The sequence below is a fragment of the Salvelinus fontinalis genome, chromosome 4 (assembly GCF_029448725.1).
Source record: "Salvelinus fontinalis isolate EN_2023a chromosome 4, ASM2944872v1, whole genome shotgun sequence".
Lineage (NCBI taxonomy): Eukaryota > Metazoa > Chordata > Actinopteri > Salmoniformes > Salmonidae > Salvelinus > Salvelinus fontinalis.
The window spans coordinates 20,292,846-20,313,843 of NC_074668.1; the positions used below are offsets into that span (position 1 = coordinate 20,292,846).

Here is a 20,998-nt window from a genome sequence, read left to right on the forward strand (position 1 = left end):
CTAGCTAGCTGTAGCTTATGCTTTCAGTACTAGATTCATACTCTGATCCTTTGATTGGGTGGACAAGAGCTCTGATAGGTTGGAGGACGTCTTTTGGAAGTTGTCATAATTACTGTGTAAGTCTATGGAAGGGGGTGAGAACCACGAGCCTCCTAGGTTTTGTATTGAAGTCAATGTACCCAGAGGAGGACTGAAACTAGGTGTCCTCCGGCTACACCATGGTGCTATCCTACAGAGTGCTGCTGAGGCTACTATAGACCTTCATTGCAAAACAGTGTGTTTTAATAAATGATTTGGTGTCATGTGTGACAAGATGGCGGCGGAGAACAAGGCTGATGTTTTACGTATTCCTAACCAGTTGTGCTTTCAAGGAGCGGGACTCTAACCCGGAAAGCTTATATGAAATCCCCCTATGCCCTCCGAAGAACCATCAAACAAGCAAAGCGCCAATACAGGACTAAGATCAAATCGTACAACACTGGCTCTGATGCTCGTTGGATGTGGCAGGGCTTGAAAACCATTACAGACTACAAAGGGAAGCACAGCCGAAATTTGCCCAGTGACACCAGCCTACCAGATGAGCTAAACTACTTCTATGCTCGATTCGAGGCAAATAACACTGAAACATGCATGAGAGCACCAGCTGTTCCGAAAGACTGTGTGATCAGGCTCTCCCCAGCCGATGTAAGACCTTTAAACAGGTTAACATTCACAAGGCCGCAGGGCTAGACGGATTACCAGGACGTGTACTGTGCGAGCATGCGCTGACCAACTGGCAAGTGTCTTCACTGACAATTTCAACCTCTCCCTGTCCGAGTCTGTAATACCAACATGTTTTAAGCAGACCAGCATAGTCCCTGTGCACAAGAACACTAAGGTAACCTGCTAAATGACTACCGATCCGTAGCACTGAAGTCTGTAGCCATGAAGTGCTTTGAAAGGCTGGTCATTGCTCACATCAACACCATTATCCCAGAAACTCTAGACCCACTCCAATTTGCATACCACCCTGACAGATTCACAGATGATGCAATCTCTATTGCACTCCACACTGCCCTTTCCCACCTGGACAAAAGAAACATCTATGTGAGAATGCTATTCATTGACTACAGCTCAGAGTTCAACACCATAGTGCCCTCAAAGCTAATCAATAAGCTAAGGACCCTGGGACTAAACACCTCCCTCTGCAACTGGATCCAGGTAGTAAGGGTAGGTAACAACACATCCTCCACTTTGATCCTCAACACAGGGGCCCCTCAGGGGTGCATGCTCAGTCCCCTGCTGTACTCCCTGTACTCCCTGTTCACCCATGACTGCACTGCCAGGCACGACTCCAACACCATCATTAAGTTTGCCGATGACACAACAGTGGTAGGCCTGATCAATGACGAGAGAGCCAATAGGGAGGAGGTCAGAGACCTGGCCGTGTGGTGCCAGGACAATAATCTCTCCCTCAACATGATCAAGACAAAGGAGATGATTGTGGACTACAGGAAAAAGAGGACCGAGCACGCCCCCATTCTCATCGACGGGGCTGTAGGGGAGCAGGTTGAGAGCTTCAAGTTCCTTGGTGTCCACATTACCAACAAACTAACATGGTCCCAGCACACCAAGACAGTCGTGAAGAGGGCATGACAAAACCTATTCCCCCTCAGGAGACTGAAAAGATTTGGCATGGGTCCACAGATCCTCAAAAGGTTTTACAGCTGCACCATCGAGAGCATACTGACTAGCTGCATCACTGCCTGGTATGGAAACTGCTCGGCCTCCGACCGCAAGGCACTACAGAGGGTAGTGTGTACGGCCCAGTACATCACCGGGGCCAAGCTTCCTGCCATCCAGGACCTCTATACCAGGCGGTGTCAGAGGAAGGCCCTAAACGTTTTCAAAGACTCCAGCCACCCTAGTCATAGACTGTTCTCTATGCTACTGCATGGCAAGCGGTACCGGAGCGTCAAGTCTAGGTCCAAGAGGCTTCTAAACAGCTTCTGGGTAGCCATTTGATTAGATATTCAAATGGCTACCCAGACTATATGTTTTTCCCCCTCTTTTACACCGCTGCTACGCTCTGTTGTTATCATCTATGCATAGTCACTTTAATAACTCTACCTACATGCACATATTACCCCAACTAACCGGTGCTCCCCGCATTTACTCTGTACCAGTACCCACCTCTGTATATAGTCTCGCTATTGTTATTTTACTGCTGCTCTTTAATTACATGTTACTTTTATTTCTTATTCACATATATTTTTTTAACTGCATTGTTGGTTAGGGGCTCGTAAGTAAGCATTTCACTGTAAGGTTTACACCTGTTGTATTTGGCGCATGTGACTAATACGATTTGATTTGAATATATTTAGTATAGTTTTATCTAAAAAAGACTTAACTTATTTTTTCAATTGAGATTTTTTCTGAAATTCACTGAGGATGGTTCTACCCTTCCTCCACTGGTGTAAACATTGCATGCGTGTAGATAGTCTTCTGTGTATTATAAACTGTTTCCTGAAGCAATTATTGTGTCATTACATTGTAGTTATGAGTCAGAATTTTGTTACTTTAGTTATAAACACTTGTGTAAAATGTTTCCACGTTGAGATGAGTAATTAACACTTGTGGTTAAATTTACCTCACACTTGCTCACCAGTTGGAAATATCACATTGCGATTAGTAGCACTAACGTAAGTCCTTCGCCTATCATAACAGGAGGTGCCTAAAGAGGAGGACTCTGAGGTGAAGACTCTGGTCCGGAGGAACCAAATGATGCAGAAGCTGTTGGCTGTGTTGGACAGTGCTGCTCTGCTGGGGAAAGGGCCTGCCATGAAGGACTTCATTCCAGAGGGAGACTCCCTCCACGAGCTCAAGACCGGCCCTGGCCCAGGAAGGTACTGGAGGCTGCCTACATACTGCCTTCCTCTCATCTAATGCTAGTGTAGCAGATGTGAGCTAGTGCACTAGTAACCATTGTGCAGGTTTACTCTGTACATTAGCACTGTCTTGGAGAAAGCTGTCAATACAGAACTACAGCAACATAATTACAGAACTACAGCAACAATTTTAATGATGTTGCAAGAGTTAGTACATTGTTTACATATGGTATGATTATCAAGAAGCTCAAGATACACTACATGGTCAACATCATCCATCATCCAATCATCCAATCACATTCCAAAATCATGGGCATTATAATGGAGTTGGTCCCCACTTTGCTACTATAACAACCTCCACTCTTCTGGGAAGGCTTTCCACTAGATGTTGGAACATTGCTGCGGGGACTTGCTTCCATTCAGCCACAAGAACATTAGTGAGGTCGGGCACAGATGTTGGGCGATTAGGCCTGGCTCGCAGTCGGTGTTCCAAATCATCCCAAAGGTGTTCGATGGGTTTGAGGTCAGGGCTCTGTGCAGGCCAGTCAAGTTTTTCCACACAGATCTCGACAAACCATTTCTGTATGGAGCTCGCTTGTCCACGGGGACATTGTCATGCTGAAACAGGAAAGGGCCTTCCCCAAACTGTTGCCACAAAGCACAGAATAGTCTAGAATGTAATTGTATGATGGCGTTAAGATTTCCCTTCACTGGAACTAAAGGGCCAAAACCATGAAAAACAACCCCATACCATAATTCCTCCTCCACCAAACTTTACATTTGGCACTATGCATTCGGGTAGGTAGTATTCTCCTGGCATCTGCCAAACCCAGATTCGTCCATCGGTCTGCCAGATGGTGAAGCACGATTCATCACTCCAGAGAATGCGTTTCCACTGCTCCAGAGTCCAATGGCGGCGAGCTTTACACCACTCCAGCCAACATTTGTCATCGCACATGGTGATCGTAGGCTTGTGTCCAGCTTCTCGGCTATGGAAACCCATTTCATGAAACTCCAGATGAACAGCTCTTGTGCTGACGTTGCTTCCAGAGGCAGTTTGGAACTCGGTAGTGAGTGTTGCAATCGAGGACAGACAATTTTTACGCGGTACGCGCTTCAGCACTCAGCAGTCCTGTTCTGTGAGTTTATGTGGCCTACCACTTCGTGGCTGAGCCGTTGTTGTGCCTAGTCATTTCCACTTCACAATAACAGCACTTAGTGTTGACCAGGGCAGTTTTAGCAGGGCAGAAATTTGTTGAACTGGCTTGTTGGAAAGGTGGCATCCTATGACAGTGCCACGTTGAAAGTCACTGAGCTCTTCAGTAAGGCCATTCTACTGCCAATGTTTGTCTATGGAGATTGCATGGCATGTGCTCGATTTTATACACCTGTCAGCAACGGTTGTGGCTAAAATAGCCAAATCCACCAATTTTGAAGGAGTGTCTACATACTTTTGTATATATAGTGTATTTCTCTAGCTCACTATGTTTCTTAAATGACATGCATACTTGTCTCCTACACCCTCCTCCAGATCATCAGGGCTTCTTGGTCCTCTTCTCAAGGACACCACCCAGCTGTCTCACTTCAAGACAGGAGACCTGGGCCTCGTACCACGACGGACACACAACTACAGCAACATCCCGTCCAAGATGGGACCCCTCTCCAAGAGCACCCGCCTTCAACTGCACAGGTGATTGATCTGCATTTTATGCTTGCCAAAAATACTCTTAGATTAGGAAATGCAATGACGTCAGTTTATATATTAATATATATTGTAACTTAGTTACAGTAGATACAGAGAGTGGGGGATTTTTTCATTTATTAATTCAATGGTCAGAAGTATGTTTTATGTTAAGTGGATTTTTTAAAATGTAAACATGTAAACCGATTTGTGTCAATGTATTGGTGACCATAGCGCCTCTGTTTGTCAGGAAAGTCTCACCACCCCAGAAGAGGACCAGCCCATCCAAACCCTCTGGTCCAGAGAGCCTGGCTCCTCCGCTCAGGGATCCTCCCAGAGGGAGCCTGCTTTCCCCCCACAGGCCCTCTCCAACCAGGGGCAGCGCCGCTGAACCCATCCTCAGATAGGCAGGACTGGGACTGGGATTTAAACCCCTTTTAATGGGACATTTCAACAAAAAATAAATGTTGCTACATGGTTATGCTCACTTTTTGGAATGACATGACTAATGCTGTTTCCTCTCCAGCCACTAGGTGGCAGGAGCAACTCTTAGAATATGTTGTACTGAAGCAGACAAAAACCAGACACTATACTTTTATCTCTAGAAATCTAATAAAGGCTCTGTTATTTTGTGTTATCATTTAGGTCAAATTCATTTGGAGACTAAAGCCAAACAATAAACATTTGAAATGTATACTCAAAATAATAAAGGTGGGGGAAAAATGAAAAAAAGATCAAGACATACTGTCACAAAGCCAATTGTCCATCTACTAAATCCAATATGTAGTTCATGAAGTAATAAACAGAGGAAAATACTTTAAAAGTGCTGATCTTTATAAGGCTGACTTTACAAGGTTCAATGGTTGTTATGATGGCAGAATGTGGGCTGTTGTACGGTACATCTGCCCATCTGTTACATTAAGTGAAGTCTGGTGTTTGACATTGTCAAAGTCTCTATAATGCAAATAAACACAAAGTCTATGAGGACATCGGGTTTATCAAATTAAAATGGGCCCTTCACTGCATTACCATCTGCCTTTTGAGATGTAAGCTTGTTAATTTATTAGGGTTTCATTTTCACTTGTTCAGGCGAATAAAAGCTGTCATTGCACACTATGTACACTATACCTGTCAAATCATTTTTAGACCTTCACAAGTTCCTAGGGTGTTAGAAACATATGATCATAGAGAGGATATTCCCCATGGAATATATATTTTAATAATGAGACAATGGCAATCTCACAGACCTTTTATTGTAGAGCTGACATGACGTCCTGATCTTATGCATTGACGTATTGATTAAATCCTGATATTCTTATTCTCTAAACTCTTTGTCTTTGTATCCCTTTCTGATGGATGCAACGTTTTTTTTGAAGTGACACTACAGGACCCCAGATGATGTGAAACAATGGTGCTTGTGTTTCAACAGCAGCAATGTTTACATCTTTGTCATATTAAAGCTATGTGACTAGATGCATGTGAATAAGGGAATGTGGATGGGGACATTTCTTAGATATCTTTTTGTGAGCTCATTGCAAACATTTTGGGACTACTACCCTGTAAATGTACAGCTGCATCGTATCTCTTTTTCACTGTCATAATTCAACATGCTTTTCATGATGTCTTTACCCGTCAAAGCTAGTTAAAAATATCTCTCCCTAAATGAATCAGTGTCTCATTTGTAGGGACATATAATTTGATGGGTCATGAGAAGACATCACAGGCAGTAGCTATTTTTAATTGGTGTGATTTATCACCTTCCTCTGCAGTAATTCCCAGGTGAACATACCTGTCTTCTCAGCCCTGAAAATGATTTATTTCTTGGGCCAGTGAGGTTTTGAGAGTGTAGATCTTTCCTTGCTGGATCCACACAATGTTTTGTCCCAGGCTGGACTATTAAAATGGATCCTGCCTCATTTTGCTGCTTGGAACCACCTAGGTGCAACTAGAGCTTAAAGGAAAACAAAAGGTTTGTATGAGTTGGCCAGTGTCCTCTTTTATTTCCCTTCAACAGCAGACAGATGGACCTCTCAGTTCCTTTTAAAAGGCAGTCAGGCTGCATCTGAAATGGCATCCTATTCCCTATGTAGTGCACCACTTTTGTGCACATAGGGAATAGGTTGTGGGCCTTGGTCAAATGTAGTGCATTAAAAAGGTAAAATGGTTCCATTTCAGATTCAGAGCTATCAGAAGCTGTTATCACATTTTTTTTCAGTGTTTTGAAGTGTTGCTGCCTTATTTTTAAAACAGATTGGTAAGCTACCCACCGTTAGTCTGGCTGACACCAAACTCAAAGTCTTCCTGATTACAGTCTGGAATGGCTCCTTTATGTTGTAGACACAATGCATTGATAATGAAGGAGGCTGTGTTTTTTCTGATTGAGTGAGAAAGACAGGAGAACCAAACACCCACATGGACAGCCACACAGCCCCTGAGTGCCGCCCCCTTCCAGAACAACTGTTGAATTTTCAAATCTAAACAATGAGAGGTCTCAACCCCAGGAAAAAAAAACTTTGAGAGAACCAAAGCTCAAGACAATTTCTGTGTGAATATTGCACCATCAACGGTCTCCTGTCCATACCAGTGTGTAACAGCACTCCCTTGCTGTGTACCACGTGAGTCGCATCAGCCAGGCTAACCCAGTGTAGGATGCACTCAGAAAAAAGGGTTACAAATGGGTTCTTCGACTGTCCCCGTAGGAGGACCCTTTGGGTTTCATGTAGAACCCTCTGTGGAAAGGGTTCTTCAAAGGGTTATCCCATGGGGACAGCCGAAGAACCCTTTAAGGTTCTAGATAGCACCTTTTTTTCTTAGTGTGGGCATCTATACTAGATGCATGAGTGGAAACTGAACTGCAATCTACTGAGACTGAGGCATTGGCATAGCAATCAAGTACATGGTTATTTTTATACCGTCCTCTCCAGCCATGCTTCAATTATGTATGTGTTCAGTATTGATGATACTTCAATGATGCATGAGTTCAGTACAGGTTTTGATTGAATGGATCAGGGATCTCTCATAGTCTTCACTCCTCAATCATACATTTTTCAATGGCTAGTGCGTTAGGTCAGTGCATGGTGTTTATAGCATCAGGGCTGTGAGTTCAAAGCTCTCATTGGCCACTTATGCTGAATATATGTGTCACTGTCAGTGTTGCCAGTACTGTAATTTGCTTTGGATAAAAGTGTCCATAATGATATTATTATCATATTATTGTCAGCTGAACAGCAGTGAGGTGTGTTAGCCATCCATCCTCTTTCCCTCCCTATAGCTGCAGTCATTTCCTCTTGACCTTGAATGCCCATGAAGCAGCAGAGTAGTTGTGAACATGCAGCAGCCCATCAAATATTTATACCCAGATCTAATTCAGGACTTCATGTGGTTTTCCTTTGATTTGGGGCCAGGGTCCATCTATCTTGGGGTTGAGTAAAGTAAAAGGAAACAAATCTGTACGACTGCTCCAGCTTGCTTCAGAGTAAACACGGAGGAAAAAGGGAATTATTGGAGGAATGTATTTTATTAGATTTGTTTTTTTTATCACCAATTCACATAGAAATCTGTTTTAAATACTCAAGTTCATTCGAAACATTGAGATGACCTCAATTGACTGGGAACCGCGATATCATTCACATCCCCTCCCTTCCACATCAACATGCTTCCTCCTTCTGTATCACATATTACAGCTTTTAATGTTACATGTGATGTGCTCAATGGCCTGGTAGAAACCATCCCCCCTCCCCCCAATGCAGTTGCTGCTCTGTCATCACTCCAGTAGCAATCCCCTGTTGATTTAGCAGAGTACTCTGCTCTGTTGCCTCTCTCTGTCCTGATCCCCTGATCCCCTGATCCCCTGACTGGAACTCACAGCAGAGGTGAAGGCCAAGCTGCTGTGTAGGTATCTGGTAAGGAAAGACCAGGAGAAATTCTACAGTGGGTTGGATTGAAAAATATATAAATAGGGTGACAGTGAAGATGACACTGATAAAGAGAGAATTAGCGAAATGTTTGTGTCAGAGAGAAAAAAGAGATTGGGGGTAGAGAGAGGGAGAGATGGAGAGGAAGCGAGAGAGAGAGGGAGAGAGAGAGAGAGGGAGAGGGAGGAATAAAGCCAGGCTAATCTGTGACATCTGGATGGGCTGTTCAGTGTTGTTGTTATTAGTTGTGTCACAGAGTTTCTAAACCCAGAGGCACAACATCGCGAGACATCCGGGATCGCTTGCGAAGCCGTTATGAGTTCCCCTCTGCCGACCCCGAGCACCCCCTAGCCCCTAGTGCAGGCGACTGCCGACTGACTGTTCTACAAATCACCTTGCATCATAAATAACTCCTCAATCATTTTAAATCAGTCAATTTACCCATGATACATCACCCTTTGATGATCTCGAACACGGCCAATGACATCACATGATTAGTTGGACTAGACACACGTTTCATACCTGTTTATACCTGAGTTTTAATTTAGCTTTTGATAGAGGAACATGTCATGAAAATGAACTACATACAGACAATAATTGTAAGAGCCTGGAGATACTGCTGCTATTGACTTCAACAGAAATGTTGACAGCTACGATAAAGCCAGACAGTATCAGCCAGGTGTGTCTGCAGAAACACTCGGTGCTGGTGTGTGAAATCACACACTACAGGATAAGATGAAACACATTGCACTTCTATGTACTTTCTTTTTCACCTCATTTTGTAAGTGTTGAAAATAGCTGTTCCTTGTCTACTATCCTACAGAACACTCAGATGGTCGTATACGGTTCCTATAATTGCAGTGTTTAGCATTGAAAGATTCAATCATAGGAGTTATTATTTTTCGGACATCGTTGTATACACGCCACATTCCATAACCTGTAGATATGAAGATGTGATGTGACTTGATTAATACCAGAAACACAACTACCTGTGTATCTAAGCACTGCAATGTGTCCTGTCTATACGCATTGTCAAACCCCTGCATGTTAGCTGATCTTGTTCTGTGGTGCAATGGCTGTCTCACCTTGAGGTACACCTGCTGCTGTCTGACGCAGGTTGAGAACACGTCATACTCCCTCCAGCCGAGCCTTCTGCTGATGGAGCTGAACCACAAGCAATCTCACAGCACTGAAATGAGACCGTTCTATAGCACAGTACAGTGCTATCATATGAAACAAGATACTATTATAATATGACAATTGAAAACCATAACGTCTAGCACAGTGAATCAAACAGTCATGGGCTTTCAGTGTATGAATGATCCGACACTGGCGATCAAGCAAAAAGCAAACTATTGATCCATTGTTTCTTGATGATATTGCAGGCTAAGAGTCAATATCACAAATGCCTGCGTGTGTATGTGTGTGTGTGTGTCTGTGTGTTTGGAGGTGATGCACACGGACTTAAATGATCAGCTGTCAGATTGAGGCCAATAACTCATTCTCATAGTGTATGTGAAAGGAGTGTGCAAGAGACTCTCAGCTGAAACTAAATACTAATGGTTGTTATTTAACAAACTGTATAATTATGCATGTAACATGTCTATTGCATCCACCCCTGACATTTTCCTACCATTTAGGTTTGACATTATATCCTGGTCTTATTGTGCAAGGGTGGATGTAATTATTGTGCTGATTTACTTTGTTTTTAATAAGTGACACTGGTTAGTACCATGTCGTTTCTGTATGCCTAGCCTATGTTTTATTGGCTTGTTCGAGGTTGTGACTAATTACCACTGTGAAATGTTGGGACAAAAAGCAAGCACCCACTACTTATTTTCAGTCATATTAATTCTCACACAATCATATAGGCCTAGTCCAATTCTCCAAGGCATAATTTGTTTACCAAATGCAGTCATATGTCTTGCGTTTTAGCGCTGAACAACCGTAACGCGCGTGCGCAACTATCCCGCTCTTCGTTGCTGCTACAGTCAGTGAGTGCCGCTGACACAGTTGTGACCAAAAAACAAGCGTGTGCTGTCGGGTGCTGAATCCACGTTGTCCCAAACCGAGATGAAAACGGAGTTGGTTGTGCAAACACGAAGTCCTACCAGTAAAAAGCTACCATTGAAATATTTGGGATGTGTTACCTTGGTTTGGTTCAAGAACTGTAACTATGTAAGTATTTACTCAATGCCAAATTTTGCTTGAAATAGCGCAGGCAAGGATGTATATCCTGCTGCACTGTTGGTCAGGGGAGCTGCTAGCAACTTAACAAGGCAGCATGCAAATTCCGAACGTTTTCTAAACATGATAGGTAGCTACTTGTTATTTCCCCCTTTCTATGACATGCACTCTTGTGGATGTTTTTATTTTCCAGTGAAGTTCAGTGATCTGATCATTGATGTCTGTCAATGTAGGAAGCCATGCCATTTGGCTAGCTAGTTAACGTAATATCACAATTCAAAAGGATTGTCAGAAACAAATTGAAAAGAGAACGACATGAACTTTTATGTTGGTTCGAGTTTTTGTATATTTATATTTTCACTTGCAGTTGTTTGATATAGAAGTACACCTGTCATCCATGCAACGTATCTCAATTTACTCCTGAAAGTTGTAATAGTAGAATGCACAAGGTACACTTTCAAATTGGGTAGTGCATCATCAGTTTTCTTCTTGTCATTATATACCTTAGAGAGCTATTTATAACTTGTCAGAAATGTACAGATCAACTTGCCCATGTCTGCAAAACAAATGTTGCTCTGTTTTTTTTGTCCATAGATGTTGCTGTAATGTTTGTCACTCAAATAACACATGAACGCACATAAGACATGGCAAAACTGCAACATTTTATCTGCACCCCATGACAAAATGTGTAGAATTGCATAAAATGAGCTTTAAACCTGCAAAATGTTTTCCGCCAACAAGATGAGTGTGAACAGTTTTTGTCATGAACAGTGCTTGTGCCCGTTGAAATAGACGTGGTGTGTGTGCAGGAGGGAGGAAGGGGGGGGGGGCATGGAATGTTCCCCAATGCTGGAAGGGGGCCCTGAGTGAAAACGTTTGGGAACCCCTGCTGTACAAGACTGTAGACTTGGGCGATATGAATGAAAATCCATATCTGGATAAAAAAAACATTTAAATTACCCTTTAAACCACTGCTACTACTAGTTTGATTGTAGCCATTAACAATCACCCATATTAGTAAACCTAAGGAACGATATCAGCAAAATGCCTGCGATAAGTGTTCGTTATGGTTGGTGTCGATAATGTTTGTTTTATCGTCCCAGCTTTACTGCAGAGTAAGCAGCAGAGTGCACAGTCTGTAGCAGGTACTGGTCCTTGCCTATAGAATGGAAACGGTAACCGGAGCCTAATTTCCTCAGGCTTCCTGGCCCAGTCAAGCTAAACTAAACGGGCATAGAGTGCACGGCTTGTAAATGAGAAGTGTGTGAGTGACATTTTGTTTTGCAATTAGTGTTATACGTCTTGTGTATACAGAATACACCACTGTTTTCTCAACCACACATCTAACAGTGAGGCTACTGTCAACAGTGCCGAGGTGGCGGTGATGCACTTTTTGCTTGCCAGTCTTTTTGGGTGTTACCTTTTCAGTAATAGGAGAAGCCATACTATAACCAGCAGATATGTAATTGAAGAGCAGGATAGATGGAAAGAAATTCCATTGGAAGGTTGAAAGGAAGAGTCCAGTAATGGACACCTCGGACTCGTAATATGACCCGTTTGAAATTGATTAATTGCATTCCATTGATCAACGGTACATCTACAATGACCACTAAACCATCTCAATGATTCAGTTTTTTTTTTCAATCCTTTTCGCAATACATGATGGGTTGTCTGTTTGTGGGTGTGCATGGTTCTACATTTTGAAGCACCCAAATTCCCTGCTATCAACATATTCCAGTGTTCCATGCCCAAGGCTCCGCTGCTCAGAAGGGGATGTTTTGGAATTCAGTCGCTTCATAGCCTAACTGTTAAACTGAAACCATATCTGCCTCAGCTAAGTGTTGGCAGTCATCAAGGCCTAATCGATGGAATGTTCTCTCTCTCAACCTTGATGGGTAAGATGTCTTAAGATATTATTGCTGAATTGCTGTTTTTTATCTCCTCTTACACACACGCACACGTGTACACACAATCTTTGAGAATTATTGATGGTTTATTGTTGAGTGGCTGAATCCCAGACATCAAAAACAGTATCCAATAATGACTAATAAAATGTTGATCACTAGGTGTGCTCTTAGATATGACGCCCCCCCCCCCCCCCCCCCCCCTTTCTACTCTCCACGCACAGGGAGGAGGATGCCTGAAACAAGTGTATATGGTGTGGAATAGCGAAGTCTTACTTAGAACACTCATTTGGCCTTGTCTGAAATATGTGCTTTACCCAAAGAGACTGCAGAATTAAATGACCTCGGGGCTTCTTTCTTCCTCAACTATTTAATGTGCTATGAAAACAGTTTGAGCGTGTGTGGGCAGATTATTCTCTACTGCACCTGTAAGAGGTTTGCAATGCATTATCATGCTCAGTTTGTAGTTACACTACTAGCCAGTGGCCACATTGTTTACCAAATTCCCAAATGAAGCTCCATATAAAGGCTAGAACTCGATTTGCCTCGTTACTGTCACATTGGTAGGCTAGGTTTGGAGCAGGTGTGGGCATAAATATGCCTACCTGAGGTGATGTCAAACCTCAGATAAACACCAGCTAGCTATGCCTCGACAGACTCTTTCCTTTGTTATCCTCATATGTCTTCTTCAGCACTGTAATGTACTGCTCATGAAGTCTGCCTCTAACTGTTTTCAGCATCACTGACATAGGACCTTCAGAGCCAAAGAGGATTCTTTACTGACTGTTTTACTGGCACTGAAATATTCATGCCAGCGTTTTTGAACAGGCACAACGTTCTCCTCTTTCACTGTGTTTTGAACAAGCACCAAGAGGCTCTCCTCTTTCTGACACATTTAGCTCTCCCTTCAGCTCTCCCATGGAGGACTTTCTAGGTCCCTTGGGGTAGTCACTGACTCGCTGGTTGCTGCAGGCTAGTTAGTTGAAGGTTTGGTAGCGGTGGTGACAGTGGTTGAGTCTTTTACCTTGGCACCAGCTAAGTGGTAAAGCTATGTGAGCAGTGGTTTAAACTTTAGACACGCGCACGTAATCCAGAGTTGTTGTTGTAAAGATATCCCCCCAAGGTTGGCCTGCTGCTAGTCCAATGGACTTGGTGGATAATAGTCTCACGGATGGTGAATCTGAAGCTCTGAATCTGAAGCTCTGAATTGGCTTCTATCTCGAGGTCTACTAGCCTATATGTAAGCTGTCCTGATTGTGTCCACTTGATCTGCATGAAAGTTGTGTGTTTTGGGCACAGATTCATCTATGGTAGTCTCTCTGCCTTGTCCATGTAGGCCTACTTGCACAGTTTGTTGCCTGTTTGCTCTCTGTCCTCCCCAGTACTGTCATCAGAGCCAATGTGGCTCTGTCTGATGAGGTGTAGTGGATGGGACTGTGATTGCTGCTGTTCAGTGCTCACTCATGCATGTGAACATGATGTTTCCATTACCTGGGAAATAGACAATGATAGCTCTCAGGTCAGGACAGGGGTACTCTGCTGCAGCTCCTATAGACCCAAACCCAACCTTAACATTCAGATTTCTTACTGTGGTGTGTGTGAATAGGAAATCAGCTAGGCCTGAAACGAGGACACAAGCGTGCACACACGAACATGCATACACACGTCTTTTCTGAGCTGCTTTTAGGAACAGACCTTGATAAGAGCATTGTACGTATGCTGTATGCCTACAGCACATTACACTGTTTTCTCATAGATCCATTAATGTATTAACAAAGGCATAATCCTAAATATAAAGTGTGTTTTCCTTTCAAGCCGACATTTCATAACAGATGCAGTTGTTTGTGCAGTCCCCATCAGGGACGTTGCCCAGTCTGACACAGCGGGATTCCATAAATACGCTTTTGAGAACAGATGAAACATTTGAGGGAACCACAACATCTTCTAGGCCAGTTGTTTCATTCAAATGAACATGCAAATTAAGTTACATTACTATAAGAATAGACAAAACTGTCCTCATGTAGCCTGTAAGTGAGTGGACTGGATAGTCCTTGGGCAGATGGTTTGGCCTTTGGAGAAGGAGACCTCCTGTGTCACTCTATCAAGACACTTTAGACTACTTTATCAATCTCGTTGAATAAGAGCAGTTGTTAGCTAACCAAAATGGAGAGCTCTATGCCTTGCTCGCTGCTCAAATTGTGTACCACTTAGCCTAATCTGTTTTTTAAAAAGCAGCCAGCTGTGCCTCTGTTACATAATGGCTAATTTCCCAGACAGATTAAAGCTTCCCCCCTGGACTAAATTGCACTAAGTTACTTTAAAATAGTTGGTTTCATGAACATGGATTAGGACTTTGTGTACTCTTAAGTCCCGGAATTTGACTAGTCCACTAGTGCAGATTTGACAGTTAAATATTTTTTTTGTCCAGTTATTTAAGATCTGACTCCAGGACTGTGTGATCCAAGGTTAGTTATGGAATTGGCGTAAGTCAATGAAGTGGATAGCTATAGGCTAAATAGGCCTTTTTCAGTGAGCGCTCATCTGTCCTGGCCAGTAACATGGTGCAGACAGAATGTAATTTGGAAGAAGTCCTCTGCCAACATAAAACCCCAGCTCATAAAGTCTACTGCAGTGAAAATGACCTAAATAAACACAACCCCAAAATAAACCTCCCTGGGTTCACATAACCTTCCCCAAATAGAGGACAGGAAGGGGAAGAGCAGACAGACCACTTCTCTAAAAGTTGGAAATGAGGCTACCTGAGCAGTGCCATCCTGGGTTTTAGATTTCAAGATCCTACACCGTTTGCTACCCTGGATCGGAGTACCCCTCTGACGATTTGTAAAATGCAAACACATTCTAACTGTTCTGATTGGTCCCAGAAACCGATGGATTGGGCCAGAGCCAGAACACACGTGGGTAAAGAGCCGTTAGGAAAATTCGGCATTGGCTTTGATACTCTGATTGGGTAGAGATGATCTAATCGCTAATTACTTTTTTTTGGTATAATACTCCTCATTTTGACATCACACCAACTAACTTCAGTGATTGCAGTCTCAGACTGAAGTATGTAGCGAACGACAGAGCAGTAGAAGAATTCCATTTGTCGTCAGGCAATACAGTGTGCTAAATGCCTATCATTGTATCCCACAGCTTTTTCCACAGCTGTGCTGATTTACCTGTATCTCTGCCCCGTGGGACACAAGCTATCTGAAGGGGCAGAGTTGACTGCATGAGGAGGCAGAGTTAAGGGAACCTGGTCCTGACCTAGACCCCAACCAGTCACACTTCTAGACCAGAGGTCTGTAGTCCTCTCCTCTAGAGATGGTGAGTGTTCTCTGTCTGTGTGTGTCTGAGGAGGCTGGTGGGAGGAGTTATAAGAGGACAACTCATAATGGCTGTAATGGATTCAATGGTATGGTACAAAACACATGGAAACAACGTGTTTGACTCCGTTCCATTGAATCCATTCCAGCCATTACAATGTGTCCGTCCTCCTATAGCTCCTCCCATCAGCCTCTGGTGTGCTTGTCTGAGTGTGAGGATGTCTGAGGTGGCTAGCTTTGTCTGTGGCTATATTGTATTTTGGGTCTGACGGTCTGTGTGTATGTTTCTGTATGTCAGGTCTTGCATAAAGACAGGTTGTTTGAGAGGAAAGAGACAGGTGATGTGTAATGTATGTGTTGTGGTTGTTGATGTGCACCCCTCTCTTTGATGTAGAGGTGTGATTTTTCCCTGCAGTGTTAATTTCACTTTAGTGAAATTTAACGAGACGATAATTCCATGTGAGACTAATGGACATTCAAGTAGACATGAAACTCTCATCTGTTTTGTCCAATCATAAGCATGCATCCCTGTGCAGAATATATCATGCAATCTTCTCATTGACTGATAACGTCTTTCTGTTTCACAGGATTTTTGCGTTGATCTGGCTCTCCCACACGCACACAGCTCCCGGACACTTCAGTCACTCGTCTCGGTCTCTTTTCAACTGATTCTTTTGAATTGCTGCACAGCCGGGACAGTTCAATTGTAACAAACTAACCTCAATTAGAAACAATCATTTATTTCAAAGTCTTTGCTTTCATATATGCTACTTTTGCTCTGATCACATCGTAAGCTCTATTTTGCCATGTGCGCTGTCATTTATCTGCGAGTTGCCGTTGCCTTTTCTGATTGGAAAAACAAATAGTTTTCGCTGAAATATTCGGAGTACAGTAATACTGTACCAAAAAATGTTTGCAGCATTGAAGGTCCCCCCCCAAGAACACAGTAGCTTCTATCATTCTTAAATAGAAGAAGTTTGGAACCACCAAGACTCTTTCTAGAGCTGGCCGCCCTGCCAAACTGAGCAATCAGGAGATAAGGGCCTTAGTCAAGGGAGTTGACCAAGAACCCGATGGCCACTCTAACAGAGTTCCTCTGTGGAGATGGTTGTCTTTCTGGAAGGTTCTCCCATCTCTGCAGCACTCCACAATCAGGCCTTTATGGTTTAATACATGGATCCTGGACTTCCTGATGGGCCGCCCCCAGGTGGTAAGGGTAGTTAACAACACGGGGGGCCCCTCGGGTGCGTGCTCAGTCCCCTTCTGTACTCCCTGTTCACTCATGACTGCACGGCCAGGCACGACTCCAACACCATCATTAAGTTTGCTGATGACAACAGTGGTAGGCCTGATCAACGATGAGACAGCCTATAGGGAGGAGGTCAGAGACCTGACCTTGTGGTGCAAGGACAACAACCTCTCCCTCAATGTGACCAAGACAAAGGAGATGATTGTGGACTACAGGAAAAGCAGGACCGAGCACACCCCCATTCTCATCGACGGGGCTGTAGTGGAGCAGGTTGAGAGCTTCAAGTTCCTTGGTGTCCACAACACCAACAAACTATCATGGTCCAAACACACCAAGACATTTGTGAAGAGGGCACGACAAAGCCTATTCCCCCTCAGGAGACTGAAAGTATTTGGCATGGGTCCTCAGATCCTCAATGTTTTACAGCTGCACCATTGAGAGAATCCTGACGGGTTGTATCACTGCCTGGTATGGCAACTGTTCGGCCTCCGACCGCAAAGCACTACAGAGGGTAGTGCGTACGGCCCATTACATCACCGGGGCCAAGCTTCCTGCTATCCTGGACCTCTATACCAGGCGGTGTCAGAGGACGGCCCTAAAAATTGCCGGCGATGCAGATGTACAAGATCAGGAACAGGCCGCCTACCTCACATGGGTCAGGAAGCAGGGCGCATTTGGACTAAGCTACAAATATTGCCTGGGGTGGTTCGGCATTAAAAATGATTTGTAGATCAATGACTGTCAACACAGTTACATGATTAGTTCAACATTGAAGGAGAGGAAGCATCAGTTGTCCCAAAACACGGGGTATTTTCGGAAGGTAGAATGTAATATATATATATTTTTATATGTGTATGTATGTGTGAATTGGCGTTTCGTAACGTTTGAATCGATTTTTCTGACCAATGCATGCTACTTTTGGATTGGTTTGGGCTCCGCGGCCCGATAAAGTCAACTATGAATCGGGGACGGATACGTATCAGTGAATTGTTACACCCCTAATGTTACTATGTATCCACTCTTATTTTCTGATTTTGTTATCAACAAATGCGGCAAAGTACAGTAAATGTAAAATGACAGTAATGTTTCAATTCAGTCTTGTCACGTGAACTATTGTCCTCAACTTTGGTCTAATAATTTTCCCATAATCACAACTTTTCCCTGTCAATTGCTACCATGATTATGCATATGCTTTTCATATTTGTTCTCTAAGAATATAGTTTAGCCCTATCTCTATAAGCCAATTCTCATGAGTGTAAAGTGTTAACACTGATGCAGACAGGCAGTGCAATGAATGTTTCCCATGCTACTAAAGCCCATTTGAATTGAATAGAGAGGGGGAGAGCGATGGAGAGGAATAGAGACTGACCTTGGGCTCAAAGCTCCACATGGTGCTCTCTACTGTGTGCAGTTAGGCTTGCAAATCGGCACACATTAGCTGACGCATCTTATTTCTAGGCAAGCACGCTATCCCTACGAACATGTTGTAATGTTAATATTGTATAGAGCGATATTGGCTTTTTAAGGAGGACAAATGGAAATATGCCGCAGCACCTGTTGCTAGGAGGTGTTACTGTCAAGTATATGCAGTGTAAGATTTCTTGTCTGGCTCAGCAAACAAATGCCTAACTGTAATTGGCAAAGTCATTTGGAGTTTTTCTTCAGACTTTTTACAAGGATCATGTTCTCAATGACTTTGTTCTTCCTTCCTCTCAGAGGTCCATCCGATTGTTTGCCAATGACGACCGCCACGTCATGGCAAAGCACGCCAACATCTACCCTTCGCCAGAGGAGCTGGAAGCTGTCCAGAAGCTGGTGTCCACCGTGGAATGTGCTCTCAAGCAGGTATCAGACTGGATGGACAACCTCAACGCCTCCCTAAGCAAGGTCCCGACCCCCACCACCAGCGACGCCAAGGATGTTGAAGACTCTACCGGCAGCCGCAGGACCACAAAGTGAGTCTTCCTCTCCCATGTTGCAAAAGCTTGAGACACTCTACATGGTAGGTTTTAACAAAGCACTTATACATTTATTGCCACCTATGTTCTGGTGAAAATGTGTGGGCTACATCAATTTAATTTTGAGCGTCTGAAAGCAAAACATTTTAGTAAAAAATGACATCCTTAGAAACTAGTGTTATGTGGCTGATCTACTGCTCTGCTCTATCCTCACCAGGCCCCAGAATGCGTCGATCCTGTGTGGGGTGATGCGTGTTGGTCTTGTGGCTAAAGGCCTCCTGGTTAAAGGAGACATGGACTTGGAGCTGGTCCTGATGTGCAGAGACAAACCCACCAAGCTACTGCTGTACACTGTCAGCGCCAACCTGCCAGTGCAACTACAGGTCTGTTTTCACTCAAGCATTTTACCTGAGCTAACTAACATTTAAAAATTGATGGGATGGCACATTATCCTAATTGTTTTTTTTTTTAAATTACAATTTTCCAATGTGAGTTTTGAATACCACTACTTTAGGTCGTGCAGATCTGAGCCTACCACCATTGCTTTCTGTAATATAGTGCAGACCTAACTACATCCACAACTGCACTCTCTAGTGCATTGCAGAGCTGGCTACTGTACTGTACATGGTCTCCTCGTCCTCCCCATCAGCCAGTTAAATACCGCTCCAGCCTGCTGTGAAGGTTATCATCAAGGGACGATTCTATTAGCACCTTTCGGCTTCACAGCACAGGGGGTGGAGATAGGTTGTCACAGAAGTAGAGCGATGATGCATTCTTCAAAGGAACTAGCTACAAGACTAGATAATACACCTGAATCTTTCTCCCTTTGAACATAATCACTACAAAATAAAATGGCATGCATAGAAAATTGAATTGGAAGTTTCTTAGTATGTTGCCTGCAAAGTTGAAACATTAGTAGTATAATAGTGTGTGTGTGATGTTGAACGTACCACAGCTGGCTTATGATCTGCCTCAACCCTGGTTGGTTGCCCTTTCAGACGCTGACAGAGGACAAGTATGAGGTGCAGTCGAGTGTGTCGGAGTCAGCCATCCAGGTGGTCAACACCAAAAACCCCAAATTCACCCTGAAGATTACCCTGTCCTCTCTGGCCATGAGAGAAAAACACACTGCCACAGAACAAGGTATTTACCCCTTCTGTTTGTCCTTGCCATGAGATGTTTTTTCTCTCTTATTTAACTTTTTAATAGAGTTTAAAAGTATAATGTTGTCTCCAGCTGAAACAGTTTTATGTTTTAATTGTTTGGTAAAATTCATACATTAATATCTTTAATTCCTTAAAGATGCACACAGTAAAACTTTAACCCTTATTTCCGTTGTGGTCTTCTCCTTAAATTAGCAAGGCAGAGTTGAGAGAGGGAGTGGAGAGGGAGCAAAGGAAGAGGGAGATGGCAGGAATGAGGGTAGTACAAAGCAGAGATGAAAGATAAGTGGAATGGGGTGTGGAGAAAAGAGATAAGGGAGGGTGATTGAGGAGCGTTAAAAGCGGACAGGAGGGGGTTGGAGGTGGAGAAAGGGGAGGGACGGGAGGGACATGAATCTGTTAAGTGTCTCCATAGTAAGATCTGGAAGCGTATCTCCGTTGGGATACAGCCAAGTGTAAAAAGAGCCGTCTCTGCTCAGGTTTCTCCTACAGCGTTCTGTCATCATTCTTGTCTAACAGAGTCAGGATGCTTATTTTTTCCTTGCCCAACATCCAGTTAGTGGGAAACTGGAGAGTGAGAGGAGTGCTTATGCTGTGGTTTTTAAAAAGGGAATGAATGAGAGGTGAGTCAGACATGAAGAGCAGCCATTATGTAACACCTACTGTTGTCAACCCCACTGGGGGAGACTGAAAGAAAGGTTTTCACCATTCTGTACAAAAGGTCGTTTCAGCATAAATATTGCATTGAT

At 43.5% G+C, this 20,998-nt stretch overlaps 2 protein-coding genes across 4 annotated transcripts in view; both read left to right on the top strand.

Moving 5' to 3' along the window:
- Positions 1–5,875, top strand: part of cfap157 (cilia and flagella associated protein 157) — a 31,304-nt gene extending 25,429 nt beyond the window's left edge. For 2 of the 3 annotated variants that reach the window (XM_055919170.1, XM_055919172.1), the window contains 3 exons: positions 2,707–2,885; positions 4,399–4,557; positions 4,799–5,875. In XM_055919170.1, the coding sequence (XP_055775145.1) occupies positions 2,707–2,885; positions 4,399–4,557; positions 4,799–4,955 (495 nt within the window). In that variant the 3' untranslated portion in view covers positions 4,956–5,875. The remainder of the gene's footprint in view (positions 1–2,706; positions 2,886–4,398; positions 4,558–4,798) is intronic. The other variant, XM_055919171.1, reaches the window with a different exon arrangement.
- Positions 5,876–10,427: 4,552 nt separating this feature from the next.
- Positions 10,428–20,998, top strand: part of LOC129853292 (spermatid perinuclear RNA-binding protein-like) — a 42,168-nt gene continuing 31,597 nt past the window's right edge. Inside the window, exons 1-5 of the mRNA XM_055919174.1 lie at positions 10,428–10,640; positions 15,707–15,880; positions 18,845–19,083; positions 19,304–19,469; positions 20,085–20,229. Of these exons, the coding sequence (XP_055775149.1) occupies positions 15,878–15,880; positions 18,845–19,083; positions 19,304–19,469; positions 20,085–20,229 (553 nt within the window). The 5' untranslated portion in view covers positions 10,428–10,640; positions 15,707–15,877. The remainder of the gene's footprint in view (positions 10,641–15,706; positions 15,881–18,844; positions 19,084–19,303; positions 19,470–20,084; positions 20,230–20,998) is intronic.